Consider the following 25,322-nt stretch of genomic DNA (forward strand, 5'->3'; position numbering starts at 1 on the left):
CAGCCCTCACAAAGGTAGTAGTGGCGAACCAAGTTTTTCGTCGTTGCTGACCAAAGCTTGCGGAAAGCATATTTGCTTTGCGGCACGACTTGCCTTCCAAACAGGGCATTGATGAGCACGAGCAAAGAATCGAGGCCCGACCACGTCATGCCCTGCGATACGACGTGGGCCATTATCATGGCGATGGCGCCGGCTTTTGTCGTCGTAGAATGGGGAAGTGTCTCCGTCCCGAACTGATTGAAACAGGACGACAGAAGGTGTTCGAGCAAGGGCTGTGGTACAGGGTCATTTCCATTCATCTCGTCATCATCATCTCCATAGTCCTCACCAGAGTTCACGACGTCGTCTTGAACATCGTAGTTCTCGTCGCTAGCATTTAACGATTCCGAACGCTCGCGTTCGGCATCTGTGCTCAATTCGGATTCTTCGGAATGGCAGTCCTCGTCATCAGAATTATTCCCAGCGGATTTTAGTGCTTGGGGAACTCGAGTTAACGGGGTGAGCACGTCATGAGGGGGGTCTCCAGGGTCCTGAGCATCCCTTTGTACTGTGAAAATATTGCGTTGATCTAGGCATCACAAAAGGCTCACTCTCTGCCAAGTAACATTTCCGACGCTTGGCACCCGGTGAGCTTTCCATTGCAGCTAAAACTTAACAGACAAAGAACTTGGCGCCACCTGTTGAAAGGATAATGGAGACCATAGTCAATGAGACTTGGATTGACTACGTTCTAGGTGTTTGTGAGCAATCGGAACCCGGTTTCTTACACCGGAAAAATAAAATAGAACTATGCTCCGTTTAACCTTCAGTCCGAGCGCAGCGGACGCTAGGAGCCATCCAAGCCAATCCCGCGTAGAGAGAGTGTCATGTGACCTTGAGCTCCCTGCGCCGCTCTGCCCAACCGGCAGGTCACGCGATTTTCTCCCGGCGCTGGATAGGCTGGAATAGCTGGTGGCGTCCACTGCGCTCGGACTGATGGTGGAACGGAGTATAGTAAAACGTAGGTCCAGCAAGATGCCAAAATGTCAAGACTTACCAAAACCAAAATAAAAAGTTAGAGGCCAAAAAAAACTGCTTTCGTCTCTTAAAACCTAGGTGGCGCGAGCTACCGTCCAATATAAAAATAATAGTCAATTTTGTTTATTTGTCTATTCATACAGGCGCAGCCTAACCAAGCCCAGTCCCTGTCTTGCGCGCGCTTTCTGTCGTCTCTTGCGTGCCTGCGTTTGACCGTCTGCGTCGCCATAATTGCTTTATCGTTGCTTGCCCGCGTCCCCATCATTGCTCGACCGTTAGAGGTGGACGGCTGGACCTCGACCGCCCGTACGCTCGGTTTTTTTTGCGTCGCGGGTGTTGTGGGCGTCCGTTGGGCGATGTACGCATTTGTAAAGTTTACCGACGGTGGCCGACTGGTTATGCCGATCTCGATGATAAAGAAGTTTAGGCCTAGGGATGATCAAGACTGCAACCCAAAACAAAAGCTTGAAGCGTTCTGGATCTCTGAGAAGGGAGGGGAAGAAGGCTACTACGAAGCGACGGTGGAGATGCTTGGAGGTATGTGTATTCGTGTGATACCTTTTTTAAGATACCATGCTCAGGAATCGTCGGTTCTGGAGATTTTTGTGTGAGCTAATACGCACGTGGAGCAGGGCGGCCGGGCACGAACAAGTGCGCCTTACTTCTAACAAATGCCCCCATCGTTCAAGTACTTGCGCAATGAAGGCATATGGTTTCACAAAAGCTGTAATTCGGGCTATTTGAAAACGGGTGTTACGAATGCATGTACTGTACTTTTTTAGTGTGAAGGCTGCATTCGAGGAACAAAAACAAAGGTGAAGCGCCACCCATGAGCTTCACGCATGAAATGTTTTATAGCGAGTTCGTTTCACGGCACTCGTGCCCACGCGTGCCCACTCGCAACGTGGAGCGGGTTCGTTTCAGCCGGCACTCCGCGAGTGGTTGCACTCTATAGCGCGAAACACATGTACGACGAAACCGTCTGATCCGACGCGCGGACTGCCGGAATGACCTTGGGGGTGAGGGTTTCCGTAGCATCGGAGAGCGTTGAAAACCCTCGCCTCCGACCGTCGTATTGCGCGGTCGGACGTCGGATCGGACGGTTTTGTCGTACGTGTGTTTCGCGCTTAAGAGTTCGTTTCATCGCCAACACCCCACGCGTGCATGCACTCGCTGCACCGAGGAAATCGTGAGTGCGCCAAAATGCAATCCCGTCATGCCTCGCTCCGGCGAGGAGCGATGAGCAGACGACGAGGACTCGTCTGCTACGATGTGTCGCGGAACCGAAAGGAAAAAAAAGTAGATTTTTTGATAGAAATCGGGTCCCGCGGGCAAAGGAATCAAATGCGAGCTTGAATTGTAAGCGTCTGCTACTTCATGAAGGAAGCAACTGACAAACCGTGCTTTATTTGCAGGTTTTAAGTCGCTCCGTTGCCGTACAGACGCTGAAATATACCGGCGTGTAAAGAAATGCTCAGAACAGACGCATCAGCGGCCCTCGATATGTTTATCACCATCCGTGCGCGGGTGAAAAATTGAACATTTGTCGACAAAACTCGTGTTTTGTCGACAAATGTTTAACATTTCCCTACGTAAGCTAAGGTACCCCGTCGTATTTTGTTCGAGAAAGCTCTTTTTCAACGCCTCACCACGGCTGATATCTGATTCACCTGTAATGATGATCGAAATCGAAAGTCCCACGAAAAGTTTTGCTGGATATTCCAAGAGACAAGTTTTTAAGCCGTACCCTTTCAGTGGTTCACGTATGATACCATGCTCAAATGGGTCAAGCTTCTGCTCGGACAGCATCATCAGTTTTCTTCAGTGTAAGCGGCTATAAAGAGATCGCAACCAGCCGCTTTGTAGACAGCTGGCTGCGGAAATTTACGCCGTCTGTAACCATCTTTACGACGGCCCAGTTGCTTGAAGTCATCGCAAATATAAACTACAGAAAAGAGTCAAAGTACAGGCTAGCTGGTGGAAGTCAACCATTTCGTCGTTTACCCTGAGACCCCCCAGTCTCAGGGTAAACGACGAAATGATAAACTACAGGTTGCAGCGACCAACGTTTGTAGATAAACGTTGGTAGCGACTGCACTCTCGCATTTCCACCCATGACTCCGAACAGAAAAACGCTATTTTCGGTTTGAGGTTGGTACCTTTTCCATGACATAGATGGCGGCGGCATCAGTTTTCTGGACTTGGTTTTCTGCACTCGGTGCATCTTGCGAGTTCGTTTGATTCCAGTTCTCCGTGCAACACTCTGCGAGTGCGATGCATTCTGGGAGAGAACTCGAACAGCGCCAGTGCGTGTGAAACGAACTCTCTATTAGACACCTATTCTAGTCGAGTAAAGGCTCCGTAAGCTGGTGTGCTAAAAATGGAGTCACTCCATCTTAAGACGTTTTGAAATCAGAACATAAGAAGCTTTCATGTTCTCCACTAGTGCGAGGCGATGTGATGTGCGTGATTGCTTGTTCTAATTTTCAAAAGTAATGCTATGGTTTGGCACGTTACCCACAATCTTCGCAGGGACAGTTGAACTTCTCATCCAAAAAATGCAGAAGGCAAGAGTAGCAGTGCCAAGGATTCTCAACAACCTCCCTGAAGGTGGAGTTGGAGACTCCATGCAGAAGGCAAGTTCATGTTTCAAATAGCTTAATTTCCATGTGCCTGCTGGCACATGGAAATGTGCCACCTACTGGCAAAAGCTTGCTGATACAGCAAGCCTTTGCCAGTAGGAATGTATAGAGCTACCTACTGTTAGGGGGAACTCGCTGATGGATGGACGGTGCTCCGCGTTTTGACAGCTGCTGCGGCAACGGGAAGCTCAGTGCAGACGCAGTAAAGCGTGAAACACATGTACGACGAAACCGTCCGATCCGACGTGCGGACTGCCGGAATGACTTTGGGAGCGAGGGTTTTCGTAGCATCGGAGAGCTTTGAAAACCCTCGCCTCCGACCGTCGTATTGCGTGGTCGGACGTCAGATCGGACGGTTCCGTCGTACATGTGTTTCGCGCTTAAGCTTCAGTAGCAGACAACGCGCTGCATACGCCACCAATGCTGCTCACTGCATCTGTTCTGAGCCAGCCGAGCAGACTCAGTAGTTGGCTTATATGTAAAATTCTAAGTTTCCAGATTTTTATTTTTTTAAGTGAAATTTTTTTTTATTATTATTATGTATTGACTAATTTCACTTTTTTTCAAGCATCTTGTCCCAAATGCAGTACATTAGGCTCGTGTCTGAAATATTCGTCCCACAGCAGCACTTGCAGACGGATGGCTGTAATTAGGACAAAGAGCGGCACAATTCTCACAGAACAGTTTAGAATGAGAAGCGGCCTCACTTTTCTCCTCGCTTCGGTTCACTTTCTCAAGGCAACTTAGCGAAGAGGAGAGGGAATGAAGAATCATGACGAGAGTATGTCCCGTCAGCCTTGTTGAATTGCTCCCTTTCATTCCCAAAATACGGCCATCCCTTTGAAATATTGCTGTACAAGTGATGTCAGGGAGTTTGTAGCGTACCGCCTGTCACTCCTGCCTTGATTAGTCATAGCTTACAAATCAAATTTTTTTATATTTGTTTAGGTCTCGGCCCAACATCAGGACTGCGTGGTAGAACTTGCCTACTGCCTCCTAGATTTTCACTATACTCAGTTTCATACATAGCGTACAAAGCTGGGAAAGGTACTGAAGTAGTGCACATGAAAAAATATTTAAAAAATGTGTTACTCTACACGTTTCGGGGACGAACTGTAAAAGGCACTGCTCTGGCGATACCGACGTCTCGGTGGCGGTACCTCAAATCCACTTAACGTGTAAGTTTTTTTTTTTTTTTTTTTTACATAATTTTTGTGCATGATTGTGTGCACTGCGGAAGTGCATAGGTCAGTTCCTCTTTTCTTGTTTCTTTTTATTTATAAGGGAGTAGACTAGGGGTTGGTGTTCCGCTTGAACCTAGTGCCGGCCCCATTAAAACGTAAGAATGGTTGAGATCCAGGGTGTCTGCTTAAACCGTTTATTTACATGATACCGTGAAAATCGGAGAGTACCTTGAGAGTGCAGTGGACGGGCCTTTATATAACGAATACTGGGATGCGACTTCATCCAAGTTTTCTTAAGAGTTGGAATGCTGGCGCTGGTGTATGGAAGTCATCCAGACGGCAGTTTCTCGCTGCTCTGGTGCCGGCGCCCCATGAACTGAGAGTGATTCACAATAGACGCGTACACACCACATGGCACTCGAGGTCAGGGTCGAGTGTTGTTTTCTTTTCAAGGAAAGCAGGGGCCTCGGAATGCAGCCACGGGCACATGCGTCGTCCACTTAGCCGACCAAGGTTACGGTCCCTAAAGTTTCGTTTACACTCTTGCAACCGAGTACGACCGACAGAGACCAGACCGGTTTTTAAGCCTCTTGTGACCTCTTAGGACCAGCTCCATTACAGTGCATCCGGTCCTAAGAGGTCGCAAGAGGCTTAAAAATTGGTCTGGTCTTTCTCGGTCGTACTCGGTTGCAAGAGTGTGAACGGGCCTTTAGGCAGAAGAAACCAGACGCACCTAAATGCAGCCACGGGCATTGTCTGCCTAGCCAACCAAGGTTAAAGGCCCGTTTACACTCTTGTGGCCTCTTAGAATCGGGTTTTGTTAGAACCTCTTAATATCTATTACAACAAGAGGACACACTGGTGCCATCCATTGGGTACAAGTGTAAACTTGGTGGTCGGGCATGTTTTCTATTTCTCTCTCGCATTATCCTTTCTTTTTTGGCCCAAAAAGCTTTTGTCAACGTTATAAACGAGCCGTTCTTATAGGTATTACGCACATTTGACCTTAAAAATCCCGCAAAGCCTTTGCTCTTGTGAAACGCAGTTCCAGGGTCACCGCATAGATGGCGCCAAAATGCCAGTGTGTTCCCTCGTCCTAAAAAATTTTAAGAAGTTTTAACAGATCTCATCTCTCTCGGTCATACTCTGTTGAAAGAATGTGAACGGGCCTTAAGGTCCTGCAAGCAAACTGAGCCGTAGGCACTATTCATCACCGGCGCGGTTCCTTCTTAAGGCTTGTTTCACTTTGAAGCCATAAGGCCGATTTTAACACCAGACATAACTGAAGGCAGTTCACAACACGGTCCACGTGCTCAAAACTCACGTTGCAAGGTCTTCGCTTCGGAAACGCCACCTTGCCAGATAGACACTGTGCCTTGCACTTCGCGACAGTATGGCCGCACGCTCCGGTGTCGTTACTGACAGTCTCCAGGGCTTCACGGACTGACACGTCTCCGGGAAAATTGTTCTTGTACTCGTGTACACATTGGCGCTCACCTGTTCGCACTCTTTCGAGATCTCCGCACAACGAATCTTTGAAAATAACCAAGCAGGAGAGGTACTTGGGCTTGCTGTGTAAGACTGTTCTCAAAACCGGCAAGGCAGGGGCCAGCCGCACAACCCAAAAGCCCGAAGTGGCTGCCGCACCAATGAAAACGGAAAACAATTTAAAGTAGTTAACATTATCTTTTCCTTTTTATTGAAAAAGAAAAGAAAAAAATATATTGGTGTTTCGTCGAAATTGTAACGCCGCTATCAGTTACTAGCTCCGAAGATGCACATTTTTTTACTTTTTTTTTTTTTTTACAGGGGCAGCACTATCTTATGGGGCAAACGTACAAATGGTCGGCAGTGCAAACCGGTGCACTAGCTTTGACTGCGTTGCACGCTATGTATGGAACGGAGCATAGAGCTAAAATATTTCATAGACTGTCTTGACTACAGATGTTGTGAATAAATCGAGGCATAAGTTTGAAGACACCTTTTATAGAATTTCACGAAATAGAAATTTCGGAGCCTGTGCATCGGCTCATCGTACTGTTTTAGGCTACATTGTGCAAGTAGATGAGAGAGAAGGACATTGGAGAAGGGTGTTCTGCATGGCACAAAGTGCTAGTTGTTTGTCAACCTTTAGAAAACAATAATGTAATTGGCGTAATATTTTCCATTGGGTGCACAGACGTCTTCAAAAAACCCAAAGAACGGAAAACAAGCACAGCTTATTGCTCAAAAGAAATTGTGCGAACACCACAACTCCAACAGGACAGAAACCTCCAAGGTGAAAAAGCCTGGGAATATTTAAAGTTCTCTATAAGTAAAAAATTAAATAAACAATTTTTATGCGCTCATAGAACCCACTTATTGCTATTCTCATTTCAGGGAACGAAGAGAACGAGGTCAGAGAGCAGCGAGAGTGATGAAGAGACTAAGTCACTTCGTCAAAAAAATGCAGTCATTGTCCAACTTCGAAAGCGCTTGAGAGAGGAAAAGGAATACAGCAGGCGGCTAGGCCTTGCCCTTCTGGACAAGATTGGTATGCTTCTTTGAACCGGTCTTATCAGGGGTGTGACAGCTTTGCCACTAGACTGTGCCAAATTCCCCAGCACCAGGGAAGATGCGGCGAGTGAGCACTCGGGGACCACCTTTCTTGGCAATGCAGTCAAAAGCTATGGGCACGAGCGTCATAGTCGTGCGTATGTCGTCATCGTTTGTGATATTCCAAGAAATGTTGTCCCTAACTAGAAACATGCCTGCCTTTTGGTAGGAGACATTTGAAGTAAATAACGAAAATGAGCCGGCAACAAATGCTAGTGAAACATTTCACGTGAATTGGGTTTTTTCTTTGCTGCAGACATTATACATCTCCTGCGCATGTGCCTAAACTCGTCGCACGCATCTGGAGGCTCGGCACAGTGTATTGCACCATTGAGAGTTTTGCGACAACCGAATAGACAATGTCATTTTCCCAGATGCCACGGCGTGCGTCCTAGGATTTGTGGGAACGGTGTTTGTTGACTCAGTCTTTTTTTCGTGATTATAAGTGTACTTATTTCGTTCTGCCTACTGTATTTTTTGTGTACGATTTGCTCTTGCATGTTTTTTCTGTCGTTTTCGACGTGGGCATTGATGGACGCCAAACCGCCTCTTTCGCTGCTCCTGAGGTGTGTTTTGGTGAAGATACGACTGTTTACGAAAATCGCAGTCCAGACATGGCCATCAGATCGCAACTGCGGCAAGCCAGGAAAGGATCGTGCAAATGCACTATTCGTGATGACAAAGCAGCCTCTTCCATATTGGGCACGCAAACAGTAGTCTGATGTCATATGTTCACATTTCACACAGCGAGCGCAAACGGCCAAATCCAAGCACTGTTGCCTTCGCTTTGCAATTACGGTTTTGTTTTTCAGTGGTGACATGTTCACTGGTTTTTGAAACTATTGTCTGGTCATTGCATGCAGGTAGATAAGTGAGCTAATGGTGGGATAGTGCATGGTGAAAACAGTAATACTCGCTTCAGAAGCAGCCTGGCGTCCCTCAACACTCGTTTTGAAGGCGACAAAATGTACACACAAGAGCGAATCTTGCACGGAAAATACGGCATGGAGAACGAAATAAGTACACATATAAAAGAAAATAATGAACTAGATTATGTGAAAAGAAAGAATTAACGCTAAATAACGAAGATAAAGAGGACATGCACGGCAACGGAAGGCAATCTGATCGAAGAGCAGCCGGGGGACTGGGCATACGAAAACGCTGTTCCCACAATAGACCTTTTGCAAAATCCCCCAAGTGCCCTGGCCCGCACGCGAGGGATTATGGGAGAGATTGTCCCTCGCCTGGCCGCTCTGCCTTGAGATCGTATTGCCTTGTCGCTTGCCTCCTCTTAATCCTCTGTGTTTCGAGTCCATTACCTAATTTTATCTATTCCAGTGTATTTTTTTGTTTCTAAGTGGTTCTATTCTCTTCTGCGTTCAATATTTCTTGTAAATATATAGTATTGGTGCCTTTATTTTGCCTTTTTCGACGGGAGTGCCGACAGGACAACATGTCGCTTCGCGCGTCGTTCCTCGGGTGAGTACTACCGTTGCTACCGATTCCTTTCGTGCTGTTAGCTGCTTATTTTGGGTCAATTTGACCCGCGTGCAGCTGAGGGGAGCAGTTTATTAATACCCGCGCACATGTCATAGGGGTAGGCAGAGCTCTTAATCAACAATCGCGACGCGAGAGCCGGGTGCGCTGTGATTTGACTGCCCGCGCTTGCTCCGTTGACTCGCACTGTAACGTATGCCTTCTAGTGCCGCTTACTTGACCAACATAAGCATGCCGCTTTGTCGCCGCGAATAATTTGTACGAACGTTTGCGAAGCTGAGGCATACGCAACGTTGCGGCGCCTGACAACTGCAGCAGTTGTCAGGCGCTTATGGTATGCCTTCTTAATCTATATCAGAGGTGGCCAGGCTGACCCGGCCTAAGAGCCGTAAACAAAACCACGAAACTTCCAAGAGCCGCAAGGGGGGGTAGGGGGGGGGGGGGGGGGCGGGGCTTTTGTTCAGACAAATAAACGGAACTCGAACTACTTTTAATCTATCCGAGTCAAAAGCAGTCCCTCTGTACGTAAGGTAGCAGTAGCACAAGACTACAATCCCGCAACCTGTCTTTCGATTTAAAACGCGTTCCATTTCTCTTTTTAACGGGGGGGGGGGGGGGGGGGGGGGGGGAACAGGGGAGGGAGTTGCGAGCCGTACTTTGACACGCGAAGAGCCGCATGCGGCTCGGGAGCCGCAGCTTGGCCACCCCTGATCTATATGCTAAGGCTAAGCGGTTTTCAGTTGCAAACACCCTTTTTCAAGTGCTGACAACTGCATGCAGTTGTCAGGCGCCGCAGCGTTGGATATGCTGAATGGTGTTACGGTTTCGCAGGCATTCGGGCAAATGATCCGCGGCGACAAAGCGGCGTGCTGTATCTTGGTCAAGCAAGCGGCACTCGAAGGCACACGCTACAGTCCGAGTCAACGGAGCGAGTGCGGGCGGCCAAATCACAGCGTACTGGGCTCTCGCGTCGCGATTGTTGATTCAGACCTCTGCCTATCTCTATGACATGCACGCGGGTGTTTATAAATGGCTCCTCTCGACTGCACGCGGGTCAAATTGAATTATAATGAACAGCGCGATAGGAATCAGTGGCAACGGTAGTACTCACCTGGGGAACGACGCGCGAAGCGGCGTGTTGTCCGTTGGCACTCTCGTCGAAAAAGGAAAAATAAAGACACAAATACTATGAGAATAAAAACACTTAGAAGCCGTAAAAAAATGTGCTTGAATAGATAAACGTAAGTAATGGAATTGAAAAACAGAGGATTAAGAGGAGGCAATGCGATCTCAAGGCAGGGCGGCCAGGCGAGGGACAGTCTCCCCACCATTCCTCGCGCGCGGGCCAAGGCGCTTGGGAAAATAGCAAATCGTCTATTGGTCGGATGTGCGCCAGGGCACTTGGGGGAAATTACAAATCGTTTCTTGCCTATCTCTTAACCACTGTGCACACTGTCACGGCCTTCATGCTTAGTGGGCTTTGCTGCCTTGCATTGCCGTGTTAGGAGCAGCAAGGTGCGGGCAGTATTTGGGTTAGCCCAATCGGCTTTGAACTATTTGCTCTCTTGACACTCTTTCGTCTTAATTGTGTCAAATGCTTATTTAAAGAAATGCAGAACTCTAATTTAAAATTCTGCATTAGTATGGCCATCAAACTCAGTCCGATATAAAATTCATCTGAAATTCCTCAATATCATTTAAGGGATCGTAAACCAAAATTTGGATTAAAAAAAAAATGCAGATGTAGGTCTGGACGCTACAATCACTACAACATTACTCGTTGGGCGATATCTCGAATGGACGGCCATATTTTTGGAAAAAGAGGCCGAGATTGAACCAGGCCGACGAGGCGCGTGACGTGAAGATATCTTGTTTCCTCCTCTCTTCGCTTTGCCCCCTCAAGGTGGCGAGGTGAAGACGCGAGGGCCGTTGCCTCTCCTCGGAGAAAAGAGACGTAAACATTTCTGTCAAGTACGCCTTTTTTTTTTTTTAAATACAGTCATCGGTTAGATATATTGCTGATGAGTGATGTTTTTGTGTTTGTAGCATCCCATTGCACGCTTTTGCTGTATGTTTTGTGGAATCCAGATTTCGGTTCGACATCCCTTAAAGTGTATCCACACGACGGACCGGGCCGCGGACCGATTGATCACGTGATGCGCGGCCCGCGGACCGCCCGGCTGAAATGAGCATCCACACGGCGGACCAAAAGAGATTGACAGAGCGAACGGGCCAGACTAACCCTCGACCTCACAGCTCCGCCAAACGCATGCAGCGAGCTGCTTTGCGGCTATTTGTAAGGAGCCAAGATGGAGGTTGAACGAAAGGGACGTTTGGCCGCGGTGGCCCTGGCGTTGACTATTGAGGACGTGGAGGACTTAAGTGAACCGGAAAGGGCATGCATCTATTGTCCCACAGAGCGGGGAATTGCTCCACGAGCGCGATTAAGTAAAAAGTTGCATCGTCACACCATACCGCCATCGAAGCACAACAAAAGGTTGGTCTTCTTCGTCTTCACCAGTTGGCGCCTAAAGAAAACGACATGGGATTTGGATTCCAGTCCAAACAACAAAAGTCAGCTTGTTGCCAGACTTGGCACTTCAATTATACTAAAAACGCCGCGGTCCGCCGCCAAGGTTCGGGCGAAAAAAGTCACTTGGCATTTCTCAGAAGCGCCGTCCGCGGACCGCCGGCGGACCTCGAAAACCGGTGACGTAAGATCACGTAATGCGCGGCCCGCGGACCGAAACAGCAATTTGGTCCGTCGTGTGGATACACCTTTAGGGGGTTATGAGATGCCAAAAATAAAATGAGATAACTGTACTGTTAGGACCCCTTGTATGTTTCTATAATCCTCCTAAGTTTGCTTTGAGAGTGGCGCGTTAGTTTCGTGGATGAATCGATTTATATGCGGGTCCCTCGGACCCGCCCTATTTGAAAATGCCACCCTGGCTGGGAGGCTGGTGACTTCACCAGCCTCCCACGCGGCGTCCCCTTGCGCAAGCTCACAGACTTGGCTCTCATGGCGTCTCGAGCTTCAGCTTCCTCGTTTACCTTCCGCTTTTCAAGCATACGGTCTGTGACGATTACGGCATTGCTGCTCGCCTTGTCAAAGTGTTCGACATTGACCGCAGCAGCAATGAGGGTGATTGCTATCAAGAGACGTTGGAAGCTGTTCATTTTGACTGCAACCCGCTGACGACCAGCTCCAGAGATGCGAGTTATGGACGAACTCGGCGTGGTCACCGTCGTCCTAGAATGTCTCGCAGGCACTTGCAGGGTGGAAGGTGAACGGGCCGGGGCCGAGAGCAAGAATAGCGTGTCGGTTACCGTGCTGCGTGAGCGGTTTTGATTGTGCCGCGGCGAGGGAGAGCTTGGGCGATCATGGGGGCGCCTTGAATGAGAGAGCGTTCATGATCACATGGTTTATGGACGCCATGGGTGTGAGTAACTTGTGCAGTGTTGCCTGGTCGCCAGATGAAAATGATAAAAATTTATAAACCGATTATTGCAATTACCAGAGCTCTAAAAATAGCACAATTGGTGTATCTACTAAGTAGCCTATGAGCATTCCATATCAAGAATAATCTATCTGTCATAGCCCCTTTAATGGTTACATTTTCCCAAATCATTGTTTTCTGCTGGGTTTTACTGCATAATATTGATGCTTTTTTTAACCTATTTGCAAATATGGACGGTGATGCCATTTTGAACTTACCGTTATGGTCAGCGTTTCTAGTGCAGTGGTCAAGCTCACTTATTTGGGGCGCAGTGGCCATAATCAAAGCTGCGTTTTCAATGCTTTCTGTTCTGAAATGTGGGATATTTTGGTCCTAAGCTGCTGCAAAACGCAAATTTTCCTCGTCCAAAAATTACTCCAAAATAATTTTTTTTTCTGTCCTACCCCTGTTTTATGGATTTTGTTTGTGTAACAGTGTTTCTATTGCTTCTACTTCCATTTTTTGCAGAAGTGGCCCGTAAGAAGGCTTCACAGAACGGAGCTGCAGTGTCCCTTGGTAAATTGCTCTTCAGAGCATGTCTTTTCATGCGCTAATCAATAATTGTATTTCCTTTTCAGGTCGTCGAGCTTCAAACAGCCGCGATGGCTTTGATCTTGCTTCTACATCACACTCGGGTAAGTCTAGATTACTGACATTCTAATGTCATGGGCAAGATTAAAGGCCATGCTTTTGAATGTTGGAGGCAAAATCGGTAAAGGCCATAGAGCATCTTTCGGCTAGAAAGCTTTCAGGCATTTTAAAGATATTGAGGGTCTGCAAAGCCAGGAGCCAATAATTGTATTCACTCCTTAGGTCATCAAGCTTCGAACATTCTCGATGGGTCTGATCTTGCTTCTACGTCCCACTTGGGTAAGTCTGGATTACTGACATTCTAATGCCGCGAGGAAGATTAAAGGTCACGCTTTTAGATGTTGGAGGCTAAATCGGCAAAGGCCATAAAGCATCTTTCAGCTAGAAAGTTTTCAGGCATTCTAAAGATATTGAGGTTCTGCAAAGCCAGGAGCCAATAATTGTATTTACTCCTTAGGTCATCAATCTTCGAACAGTCGCGATGGGTCTGATCTTGCTTCTACGTCCCACTTGGGTAAGTCTGGATTACTGACATTCTAATGCCGCGGGGAAGATTAAAGGCCACGCTTTTAGATGTTGGAGGCTAAATCGGTAAAGGCCTTAAAGCATCTTTCAGCTATACAGTTTTCAGGCATTCTAAAGATATTGAGGTTTTGCAAAGCCAGGAACCAATTATTGTATTTACTTTCTAGGTCGTCATGCTTCGAACAGCCGCCATGGGTCTGATCTTGCTTCTGCGTCGTACTCGGGTAAGTCTGGGTTACTGACATTCTGATGTCGCAGGGAAGATTAAAGGCCACGCTTTTGGATGTTGGAGGCTAAATCAGTAAAGGCCATAAAGCATCTTTCAGCTATACAGTTTTCAGGCATTCTAAAGATGCTGAGGTTCTTCAAAGCCAGGAGCTTGTTTAAATGATCGAAATTAATGAATAGGTCTCCATCTTTTCCGCGTGCTCTAGCATCAGCTGCCTCCCTTGGTCTCGTGTCAATGGCAGCTCTACTCCTTGCTTCTCCCATTCCTGCAGCGGCACCCTCTCTGCCTCAGCACCCTGCTCCCGCCACTGTAGCTGTCCCCCCGATGGATCAACACAATGCCCCCGCCCCTGCAGCAGCCCCCCCTATGGATCAACACAACGTTCCAGCCCCCCCTTTGGATCAAGAGCCCGTTCCTGCCCCTGCAGCTGTCCCCCTTTTGGATCGCCCCGCTCCGATCCCTGTGGCAGCACCTCCTCTGGACCAACACCCTGCCCCACCAGCGGCTCTTCCTCAACGTCCTGTTCATGGCGAAGCTGGAAATCTTGGTAAACCGAGCCATCAAAGTCTGATGATTGTACATATTGATATCAGCGTTTGTTTTCTCATAGAAAGCAGTTGGGTACAAAGCGCGATATTGTTAGCGCTGGCGAGTGATGACGAGTTTTTGCTGCTTTTTTGTTAGTCGGAATGCTGTCATTCAAATTTCTGGTGCCGTAGGAAGTGCTAATTTGGGACACTAACATATATGGTAAATACATGTGGGAAGCGAGCAGTTGTGATTAGCTGTTGAGCACCGTGTGTCGTTCGGTCAGGTTGCGCATGATCATGCTTTTGTAATTTTTTGGCTGCCTAGATCTCTAAAGTGAGTTATCACCAAAACAACCTTAGAAACCTCCTTTAGTGCCCCCCCTAACTTCATAGCCGCAGAAAGTTGTCCCCACTTACAGTATACAGTGAAATCTCGTTATAACAAAGTTGAAGGAGCGGTCATAATTATTTTGTTATAACCATTAGTTTGTTATAGCCAATGTCCATTTCTTTCCGCTATTAGGAAGCAAGGGGAATTATGATTGCTTTGTTATATCCATTAGTTTGTTCTATCCCATTTTGTTATAACGAGGTTTTACTGTAGTCCTTTCCAATGTGGGTTCGTCGTAATCCCAACATTTTAGGTTGAATGGAGTTCGCCTTGAACAGGCTGTACTTATGCTTTGTCAAGTACTTGTGAATCCTTAGGGAGTTTCTGTAAATTCTGCCTAAAATCAAGCTAACCATTTCATCTCATCAGTGCACACACTTTTATATTTCATGGACAGCACACCAGCTGAATGCAGCTGTCCAGGGTCCACTGCGACCACTCTATGAAGTCAGGCAAGGGAATGTAAGTGACTGGTTTACATTTTTTGTTTCATTGTCCTTGTAAGGGGAGAATCAGCCAGCACTCCGTGCATCTACTGAGGAAATGCCTTGCAATGATCAGCATAGCTACTGCTCGCTCTTACGAGAAGTGCGATGTGTTGACATTCTCGGCGTTCTCTCCGCGGCAGGTGCCGCATGCATCTGTCATGACTCGAGATTTCTCCTCTTCGCAGCGCTTGGCGCACTAATCAGTATTCCAATCCCTCTGTGCACATCGGTGACTAATATATAAGCACTAAAGTTCAGAGAGGACTGAACTGACATCATGTGTTTTGGTTACTTGAGGCCCTTTCATACACTTGCATTCGAGTACGACCAAGAGAAATGAGACCTGTTGAAACCTCTTAAAATTACTTAAGACAAGAGAGCACACTGGCATGCTGGTGACACCTATGCGGTGACTCTGGAACTGCATTTCACAAGAGCGGAGGTTTTGGATTTCCGAGGTCAAATGTTTGTAATACCAGGCTCGTTTATAACGTTGACAAACGTTTTTCGAGCCAAGAAAGAAAGGATAATGCACAAGAGAACTAGAAAATATGCTGGACTGCCTCTTGTCGTAAGAGAGATTAAGAGGTTCCAAGACACTCGGTTCTAAGAGGTTGCAAGCGTGTGAACGGGCCTTAACATTAGAGTGACTAAAGCATTGCATGTCCTGAAACCGACCAATATTACGAAATGATTTTTGCAAAATCCTGCTTTCTTCATAGAATCCTTCCTTATTATTGCGTGCCTTTTGTCACAGATTCATCTGGGAGACGATGTCTACCTCTCCGAAACAAAAATGACGCACCTTTTGAAACTGCCAAGTGACCAGAGATTCACTAAAGATCTCATGCGGTGCATCTGGTCCATCGAAGAGCTGCGGCAAAGAAGCGTGACAGGCCAAGCCAGCCGTCGCCTGGCCAAACTTGGAGCCGCAGCAAAGCAAGCACTCACACCAAGGAAGGTGGCCGCAGTAAAAAGTAAGCTATGTGTTTTGGTGTATCTTCAGAATTTAGATATGTGATGCAGAGGTGGCTTTTGAATAGTGTTTATCATGTGCACTCTCAAATGCTTGAACAAAACTTTGTTGTTCTGTCTTCAATCTGCCACCAGCATCAAGAGCTTGTATAATGGGGAGGCTACCTCGTTTTTCTGATGAGGGGAGGAAGACACCTTTCTGCGACATTTACGAACAAACGTTTGAATCAAAATAGAAGAGGAAAACACAACTTGTCCAAGGATTCCAGGAAAATATAAAAACCAGTCTGGTTTGTGCAACTGGCAGTATCAAAATTCAGGGTTTTTAATAGGGATGTCGCGAACTTTTTTCGAATCGAAGTTTCGGTGATCGAATCAAGCGGTTCGAACGATTTCGAATTTTCGAACTTTCCATATGGACAAATTCGACCGAAGTCAAATTTTCGAACTTATTAAACTGAGAAGTTCAATGCTTTTCGAACTTATGACGCAGCAAAATTCGATGCTTGTCGAACTTTCGAACTTGATAGACTAAAAAATTCGATTATTTTCGAACTTTCGAAGTTCTTGCACTAAAAGGTTTGAACCCTTTCGAACTTTCGAACTTTCTACGCTGAGAAAGTCGATAATTTTCGAACTTTCGAACCTATTAATCTAAAGAAATCGAAAATTGTCGAACTTTTGATTCCAGAAAAGTCAAAAGTTCGAACTCGAACTTTTAGGGTGAAAGTTCGTAGTTCTTCGAACTTCGAAAGACCGGCGGCCGGTTTCATTTGGATTCAAGCAGTGAGGTACATTCGTAATTTTTTTTCCCAATTTTGCATGTGGTGCCGCATTCCTTGCGAAAGACAATGCCGTTTATTTCAATCATCTGGCATGCTTGGTTTTAAAGAAATAGATTCCCGAAGGAGCGACGAAGGGACGAAGGACGACGGGTTTTTCACAATTGTCGTTTGTGTCATATTTGAAGCACGCATAGCCGGAGCTATTTATGGCAGAGATGTTAAACTTTTTTAAGAATGATCTATGTATAGCCTAGGTAAGTGTCGTCTTAAGATATGATTATTGCTGTTCAAGACGAGTTTTGAAGAAATATCCAAACATGGTACCTACGGGCAATTATGCCCTAAACTTGGTAATTTTTTCGCCTACGTTGTTTGAGGTATCGTATTTAAATTAACACGAGAGGCACTACATATCATTACCATCTACAGAATACAAAATAATGTATATATTTTTTTTTCATGTTGAGGAATAAATTATCTCATGGGGGAAGATTTTCAGAATTTTTCAAGTTCAGCACGTCATAATTTTTTTTTCTCATTTTACGCTTTCGGGACGTGTTTCTTCTGGCCTGTACAGATTTTGGTAGGAGAAATTTGTTTCATAGTTCTGGGCCTCCTGAATATGCAAGAATACAACACTTCCGGCGGGTTCTTGATAGTATTTTTTTCTCCAATTTTTTTTTTATTTTTGCACTTATTTTTATGTTTAATTATTCATTATTTATTACCAATGGCACAGTTATTTAGGTCAAAAAGGCATAGCTTTGAACTTCCGAGCCACCGAGCATGGGACGAGTACTGCCTTCTGAAAACCAGTTTCCAACAACGACCATCTACGCGATCTTTTATGCAGTGAAGAGCGACAGTAGCTCTACATGTGCATAAATAATTTCAGACTAAATAAGTTCGATTATGCCCTGTTTCCCCGTATTGTTTTCTTTAACAATCCTAAATATCCTGGAGGGGGGGGAGAGAGGCTGGAGCGCCCCCCCCCCCCCCCCCCCCCGTTCTTCCTCTTCCGACGCCACTGGTATGGTAGAACGCTCCTCGACCTCAAGTTGTGTCAGCTTTTGTGCTTTTTGCTCGCCGTGGCGTTTCTTCCGTGCCAAAAAATAAACCTCCAAAGCAATTACAAGCAAAAATATTGTCAAGGTGCAGGCGAGCTGGTGTATGTTGATCATGATGCAAAATCCCGCGACTGGAAATGAAATTCGCAAAAAAATAGTGTAAGAAGAAAGAAAAAAAGGGGACAGGACAACGTCTCAAACTCGGCTGAGCTGAGTTTTCAGCTGAGTTGAGTTTGAGACACTGTCCTGAGGTGAGTTTGAGACGTTGGCCTGTCCCCTTTTTTCTGTCTTCTGACACTTTTTCTTTCAAATTTCATTCCCAGAGTTCAGTATGAGACGTTGTCCTGTCCCCTTCTTTCTGTCTTACAATTTTTCTTTCGAATTTCATTCCCAGTTTCAAGATTTTGCATCATGTGTAAACTAAACTCACTATATGCCAGTGTCAATCGGGCGGCGTTCGATCGGATTACTTCCAGCGTGCAAGGGAGTAGGGGGGACATTTTGCCAGATCACTTCAAGGTTTTTCTGAGCCTCAATCACCTGCCTGCCCCTTGCCGTTTCGAACTGTATGAGTATCGGTAAACGGTGCGTTCGTAGGATCACTACTTCGTGATGCACGTTAATGATCACACCGGGCTGACGGTCACGATTACTGATCTATTGTCACATGTCACTCTGCACTGGAAAATATTCCAGCACGTCCGGGACACTCGTCGTCTTATTTAGTTGCCTGACCAACTTCGCACAGTTTAAATATCACACCCGAACTTTTCTAAACCTGATTTCGTGAAAACCAGTGAGGCGTGAAAACATTATTTGAAACTGAAACTTTGGCGGAACATGAAAACCGGACTTCTAATTTTGCGCACTCGGACTTCAAAAAAATTTAAAACACCTTCAAAGTTTTTTTCTTTTTTTTTAACTTTAGCTCTAAAAGAGAATCGAAACCTTCGAACTTTATGTAGAAAGAAATTTGAAATCTTCGAATTGATCGAACTTTACTTCTTTAAGAATTCGAAACGTTCGAAGTTTTCGAACTTCAGATCCAAAGAAATTCGAATCTTTCGAACTTCAAATTAGGGAAGTTCGAAATCTTCGAATTTATCGAACATCAAGTAAAGAAATATTCGAAATAATCAAACCCGAACTTTTAGAAACCGTGAAAGCTTCGAACTTTTCGAATTCGAAACCCCACGATATTGGAAAGTTGTGAATTTTTCGAATTGGAACTTCCGTACGGTCTGAAATATCGAAACCTTTCGAAATCGAACCTCAGCTCGCTTCGAAAATATCGAAACCTTTCGAAATCGAACCTAGGGTGGTTCGCGACATCCCTAGTTTTTAAGATCAATTAGTCCACACAACAAATTGAGAGTCCAACGAAGAAAAAAAAATTTTAGAGCTATATTTACGGCGCTATACGAATTTATAGTTGGCGCCGCGGAACAATGGCCCTTACTTATCACGTGACTGGCCCATATTTATCACGTGGTGCTTGTGCTCTTTCGGAAGCTTCCTATGGCCTCTAAAAGTAACTTACTCATCTTTGTTTGAAGTATAACAAAAAAGTAAGGTTAATAAGTAAACTTCTAGAGCCCAAAGGAAATCCCTGGAAAAGCATAAGCCGACGTGATAGACCTGTGTGCTGTGCAGAGACGGTGGTGCGGAGAAACGCGTTGAAGCGGCGTCGCACAACGCTCAGCGTGCGGCGGCGGCAGCGTGACTTTGACCCGCGAGTGCCAGATACAAATTCGTTTTGTGCCGTAAATATAGCTAAATTTTTTTTCTTTGTTTTTAATTCGTTTTATAATATTCTTTTTCCATCTAGCCTGTTTACAAGAAATGTTTTTTTCCTTTGCATGTGTCCTTTAAGAAAAATGTTTATTTGTGTCGTAATCAAACCTCAACCACTGTCATCACTTCCATGAGACTCCTTGTTCGACGCCTCTTCCCAAAGGCAGTCGTCTTCAGCTTCGGTGCCGTCAAGTGCATCTGAAATCCCGCACATCTTGAAAGGGCGAGAGACGAGCGTGCGCCGATGCAGTGAAAACTTGGCGCGGCGAATAGAGCAAGCAACACAGTGGGGGGTCGGCTTGCCAAAGTTCTCTCGCCTTCTCATGCAGCAGCTCGATGTTTACAGCAAGGTGCCATTTACATTGCTCTTTCACAAAGTCGCTGAGATGTGCCTCGACGTCGGCGAACACTCCATTCATTGGGCCTCTAAAGCTTCTCGTTTCGTTGCACGCGATCAGCTTGCGTTTGTCGTCTCATCGGGTGATGCTGCCTTCATTTATGGCGAATTGTCATCCGGCAGCACTGTTGCCGATGTCTTCCACAACCAAAATGACTTTTCTTTTGAAGGCAGCAGAGTGTTGCTTTCGGACCGTCGGGCCCGAAAACTAGCCTGACTGCGGAAGATGGTGGCACCTCGGACATTGCTATTTTAAAGGGGTACGGAAACAAAAATTTAAATATTCAGATTTCGTTTGGAAATGAGTCAAGCATGACGGATAATAACCGTAAATGATAATTACACGTTTGTATTTTGAATGACTGGCTATATTGTTCGTTCCAAACGGTGCACTCGAGCAAGCGCTCGAAGAGAAGCGAATGGAGAGCGCGATGCGTCGGGATATCCGGTGCAAACAAAAACAGAAAGAAAAGATTTCTCGCGTCCATGGAGTAGCAAGGCAGGCGTGGTTATGAGCTTTGCCCTTGGTGGCATTGTCAGAGTTTTGGTGGTGTCAATAGCGTCGGTGCGTTACAACCGAGCATGTGACTGGCCCATGGAGGACGTAGCTTCCACAACACTGTCAGCTTAGGGCTGAACGGGGTGGGGAAAGTAACATTTGTGTTTTGAGGGACTGGCTAATCTTCTGTGGGGAGAATGGCTGTTTCCGGTTGCACGAACGAGGGTCCAAGAAAGAGGGGAGTCCTCCCTTTCTTTCCCCTTCGACCATTTGGTACAATACGCAATATGTGAGTTGAGCTAGGTGGTAAGCTAAAAGGGAAAATGTTGTAATTCCAAAGGGCGGCGCTGCTCCGAGGGAATCTGCTATGTTACGAGTACGTAGCAAGTTCCCCAACATTGTCAGATTAGCTCCCAAATAGGCTCCGCATGCATCCACCAGGTGCACATTGAAAGATTGTTTATTTAGCTTTAGAATTAGTTTTCTTGTGCCTTTCAACGGAAGACTGGTGTTTTTGGGGTTAGGGTGCAACATGCAACACATTCAAGCTAGAAAATAAGCACTGGAATTTCGTTTCCCTAACCCTTCAATGGGGATGATAGCTATTTTGAACACCATATTGCTTTGAAACCGAAACTATGTCAAACTGCGTTAGATCGCGCCTCATTGAAGCTGAAAATTGTTGGGACCCGCGTATAATACGGGCCGCAAATTTTACATGGCAAAATATGAAAAAAAAGAACTCTGATTTTATGCGGGTCTTACATTACTTCTAACTAGTAACTATTGATCCAATTTTCTTTCAGACGCCTTGAGCTACTACATCAACCACCACCCAAACCCTGAGGCTGCCAACCCCCAAGAAGACCATGCTGTCCGTCTGCGACAGATTAACAATACAATGACGAACTTTCTTTCGGATCTGGGCCGCCCTGCCAGGTGCCGCAGTGCAGAGTGATTTTTTTCTGTAAAAGAATGTTGAGTTGGGCAAGTTGGTTTATCTTAGATTAGAAAAGCGCCAGAAAACAAGGACAACAGCGCATCGTTTCGTCTATTCTTCCTGTTGTCCTTGTTTTCTGGCGCTTTTCTAATCGAAGAATTTTTTTTTCTTTTATTCTTTTTTAGTGCAATTTTTTACCTTCATGTTTTTATGTTGTGCATATTTGACTGACAGGCGTCACACCGCACCACGAATGTTTTTTGTTTTTTTTATTATTTTATACTTGATCTTACCTTTTGTCCAAGCGCAGCGGAGGCTGCCAGCCATCTCAGCCAACCCACTGTTGAGAGAGAGTCATGTTTGCTTGAGCTCCCCCCGACCAGAACATCACGTGATACCCTCCGGACGCTGGATTGCCTGGTGTGGCTCATAGAATCCGCTGCGCTCGAATGGAAGGCTTTAGGGGTTTATGTTGCTCCACACAAATGTTTTTATTGTCTAGTCACTTTCTTTTGTCTTGTTTAGTGTGTTGGGTATATTGAAATAACCATTCAATAGTATTTTTAGTGTTTGTCTAGTCGGACGTTTTTAATCCTTACTCGGGCATATTTGACCGACAGTATGGTGCCTCGAGCATATTTGACCGCACCATGAATGTTTTTTTTTTTAATTCTCTTTTATACTTCGTTTCACCTTCTCTCCAAGCGCAGCGGATGATACCAGCCATCTCAGCCAACCCACCGTTGAGAGAGTGTCACGTTTCCTTGAATTCCGCCCAACCAGAACATTACGTGATACCATCCGGACGCTGGATTGGCTGCGGTGGCTTGTAGCCTCCGCTGCGCTCGGACGGAAGGTGAAACAATGTGTTAAAGTCAGGGCTTTATGTCGCGCCACACGTTGAATGTGTTTATTGTCTAGTCACATTCTTTTATCTTGTTTAGTGTCTCGAATATATTGAAAGCACCATGCAATGGTTTTTTTCGTTCTTGTGTAGTTAAACTTTAATCTTTACAGTGTGGTGCGTCGGGTATATTTGACAGACAGGCGTTGCACCACACCCTGAATGTTTTTTTTAATTCTTTTTTATATTTGGTTTCACCTTCTGTCAAAGTGTGGCGGACGCTACGTCCATTCCAGCAAACCCACAGTTGGGAGAGTCCAGTTTCCAGCCCATGTTGAGTCATGACTAGTATTTAGACTTTCTTTTATCTTCTTTAGTGCCTCGGGCATAATAAAGGCACCATGCAATGTTTTTTTTGTTTTTCTTGTACAGTCGGACTTTTTTAATCTTTACTCGGGCATATTTGACCGACAGTATGGTGCCTCGAGCATATTTGACCGCACCATGAATGTTTTTTTTTTTTTTTTTTTTTTTTTTTTAAATTCTCTTTTATACTTAGTTTCACCTCCTCTCCAAGCGCAGCGGATGCTACCAGCCACCCCAGCCAATCCACCGTTGAGAGAGCGCCATGTTTCCTTGATCTCTGCCCAACCAGAACATTACGTGATACCCTCCCAGCGCTGGATTGCCTGGGGTGACTCATAGCTCCCCCCTGTGCTCGGATGGAAGGTGAAACTGTGTTATCCTTAGGACTTTATGTTGCGCCACACGCTGAATGTTCTTATTGTCTAGTCAGTCTTTTCTTTCTAGTTAGTGTCTCGTATATTGAAGGCACCATGGTGCCTTCAATATACGAGACACTTGGTTCTTGGCTGACTATTTTCAGTTAGTTATTCAGCCTTGTATTTACCATTTTTTATTGTTAAAACCACTAAAGGAGTGGTTAAAATTTCTATGCAAATAAAATCGTTGTGATAGTTTGTAGCCTGAGTTTTCAGTGTGGTGAAGCTGGCTGTACTGGTCTCAGGTACGAGTTGTACCGTTTTCACCAGTGAAACCGGTGTACCTGTGTGACCAGTATGGCTGGTTTTATCATATGCCCAGTATATCCAGTATTTCCAGTGCATCCAGTATACCCGTCCAATAATTCAGTTTGATACTGGCCCAGTATGCCCAGTAAAACCACTACCAGTATTCCCAGTTTGCCCGTCCAATAATCCGGTTTGATACTGGCCCAGTATGCCGAGTATGGAAATATTTTCAATAGGGTACAGAGTGTTTTTTCTATGTTTTACATATTGTTTTTAAAAAAGCCGTAGAAGCTACATTTACGCGGTCTGTGCACGTGAGTTATATGGCCAGGGCGGCATAGTATAAAAGGCTAATTTGTGATGATCAGTCGGCTTATTACAGAGATGTGCCAGACTTCTTTCAGAAAACTCGATGGAGGTTCATTCTAGCGTAGTTTTATCCCGCGAATCTGAATATCCCGTTCGTTTTCCTCAAAGATATAACTAAACGTGAGAAAACACAAAAAAACATCCAACCAACAGTGACATCGTAAGAAGACCTTTCGGCCGCCAAGCGTGTGTCGCTTAAGGGCCGAGCGTCCAATCGCAAGTTTTCTAGGTATATTCTCCGGCATTGGCACCAGTCGTGACACATTTTTCTGCCCTTTTAAAAAATAGCATGTGCGTGCATAGCTTTGATAGGCGCTGAAGATGCGTGAACAAAGATTTTGAAAGCTGCTCTTGTGACGTCGCTCTGTAGGAAAGTGCTTTCACAGCGCTTTAAAAATGACTATGCAGCCTCAATTAATTAAATTAGCAAATAATTTTGATATTTGAGATTCTGGAGGTCGAATGACGAAGATTTGAGTGTTTTCCCAAATATAAAACTGCTTCAGCCTCTCTCTAAGTATAGTATGTTCGTGAAATTTTTAATCAGTGAAAATAGACCCATGGTTCCAATTAGAAACTTGCTAAGCATCATCAAAACACACTAAATCAATTTTCTCTGTAAAGATATAAGACAAGAGTAGCATTTTATGGCGTTCTAAAAAAATGGTTAATTTGGACGCGTTTCCAGACTTCGGTTTCTTACCAGAGCGCATCTTTGCACCTGCGGTTCAGCTGCCCGGTGGCCGCAGTGCGAAGCCGCCCCCTCGCCTCCCTCGTAGGATGAAGGGAAGCAAGGCGCACGTATGTTGCGAGTCTAAGCCCCTGGGGAGCAGGACCATGGGCGCAGAGATGAGCTCTGATAAGAAACTGAAACCTAGAAACTCGTCCAAATAAAGCTTTTTACAGAACGCATAAAACGCTACCCCTGCATTATATCCTTCTAAAAAAACTTGATTTTGTGGTTTTCAATGACTCAGCAAGTTTCTAATTGAAACCCTATTTTCATCTTCACTAATTAAAAAGTTGATTAACAAATTGTATTTAATTATCTGACTGATCGTTATGACTAGGTCCCTATACTACGTACGCCTGGCCGTATAACTCGCCTGCACAAACCGCATTAATTTAGCTTTCACGACCTTTCTAAACATATATGTAAAGCTTAAAACTAAATTGCCCTGTACAACAGTGAAAAGGTGAAACCAACATGGTGGAGCCATATGGCTCCATCATGCTGGTATCGCCTTTTTGCTGGTATAGGATGTCCCATATTACATTATGCATGTATGGTTCCGTCCGCCTACTTGGTTCCGCCTTAATCCACTACGCTGGTATAGGATGTCCCATAATACGCCACGCTTGTATGGTTCCGCCCACCTGTATCGTTCCGCGTTATTCCACTATACTGGAGCCGCCTTTTTCGCTTGTATAG

General features: G+C 45.6%; 2 protein-coding genes across 2 annotated transcripts; both read left to right on the top strand.

Annotated features, from left to right (window-relative positions):
- The first annotated feature begins 1,415 nt into the window (after positions 1 to 1,415).
- LOC121838502 lies at positions 1,416 to 13,901 on the top strand. The gene is made up of 7 exons (XM_042294780.1): positions 1,416 to 1,554; positions 3,550 to 3,653; positions 12,904 to 12,951; positions 13,014 to 13,070; positions 13,249 to 13,305; positions 13,719 to 13,775; positions 13,878 to 13,901. The coding sequence occupies exons 1-7, from the start codon at positions 1,416 to 1,418 to the stop codon at positions 13,899 to 13,901; spliced, it is 486 nt and encodes a 161-aa protein (XP_042150714.1).
- On the top strand, positions 13,796 to 21,699 carry LOC121833049. The gene is made up of 4 exons (XM_042286114.1): positions 13,796 to 14,327; positions 15,099 to 15,163; positions 15,947 to 16,166; positions 21,513 to 21,699. Exons 1-4 carry the CDS (start codon positions 13,952 to 13,954, stop codon positions 21,662 to 21,664), a joined length of 813 nt encoding a protein of 270 aa, XP_042142048.1. The 5' UTR covers positions 13,796 to 13,951; the 3' UTR covers positions 21,665 to 21,699.
- Positions 21,700 to 25,322: the final 3,623 nt, after the last annotated feature.

The sequence above is a fragment of the Ixodes scapularis genome, unplaced genomic scaffold, assembly GCF_016920785.2.
Source record: "Ixodes scapularis isolate PalLabHiFi unplaced genomic scaffold, ASM1692078v2 PGA_scaffold6__148_contigs__length_123643588, whole genome shotgun sequence".
NCBI classification, from domain to species: domain Eukaryota; kingdom Metazoa; phylum Arthropoda; class Arachnida; order Ixodida; family Ixodidae; genus Ixodes; species Ixodes scapularis.

Excerpts from the sequence above, each read along its gene's own strand:
- LOC121838502 (XM_042294780.1), top strand. The coding sequence starts at position 1,416 with ATGCCGATCTCGATGATAAAGAAGTTTAGGCCTAGGGATGATCAAGAC. Across the intron at positions 13,071-13,248 it reads TGCTTCTACATCACACTCGG|GTCATCAAGCTTCGAACATT; the intron begins GTAAGTCTAGAT and ends TTCACTCCTTAG. Across the intron at positions 13,306-13,718 it reads TGCTTCTACGTCCCACTTGG|GTCGTCATGCTTCGAACAGC; the intron begins GTAAGTCTGGAT and ends TTTACTTTCTAG.
- LOC121833049 (XM_042286114.1), top strand. The coding sequence starts at position 13,952 with ATGAATAGGTCTCCATCTTTTCCGCGTGCTCTAGCATCAGCTGCCTCC. Across the intron at positions 15,164-15,946 it reads ATGAAGTCAGGCAAGGGAAT|ATTCATCTGGGAGACGATGT; the intron begins GTAAGTGACTGG and ends CTTTTGTCACAG. Across the intron at positions 16,167-21,512 it reads GAAGGTGGCCGCAGTAAAAA|ACGCCTTGAGCTACTACATC; the intron begins GTAAGCTATGTG and ends ATTTTCTTTCAG.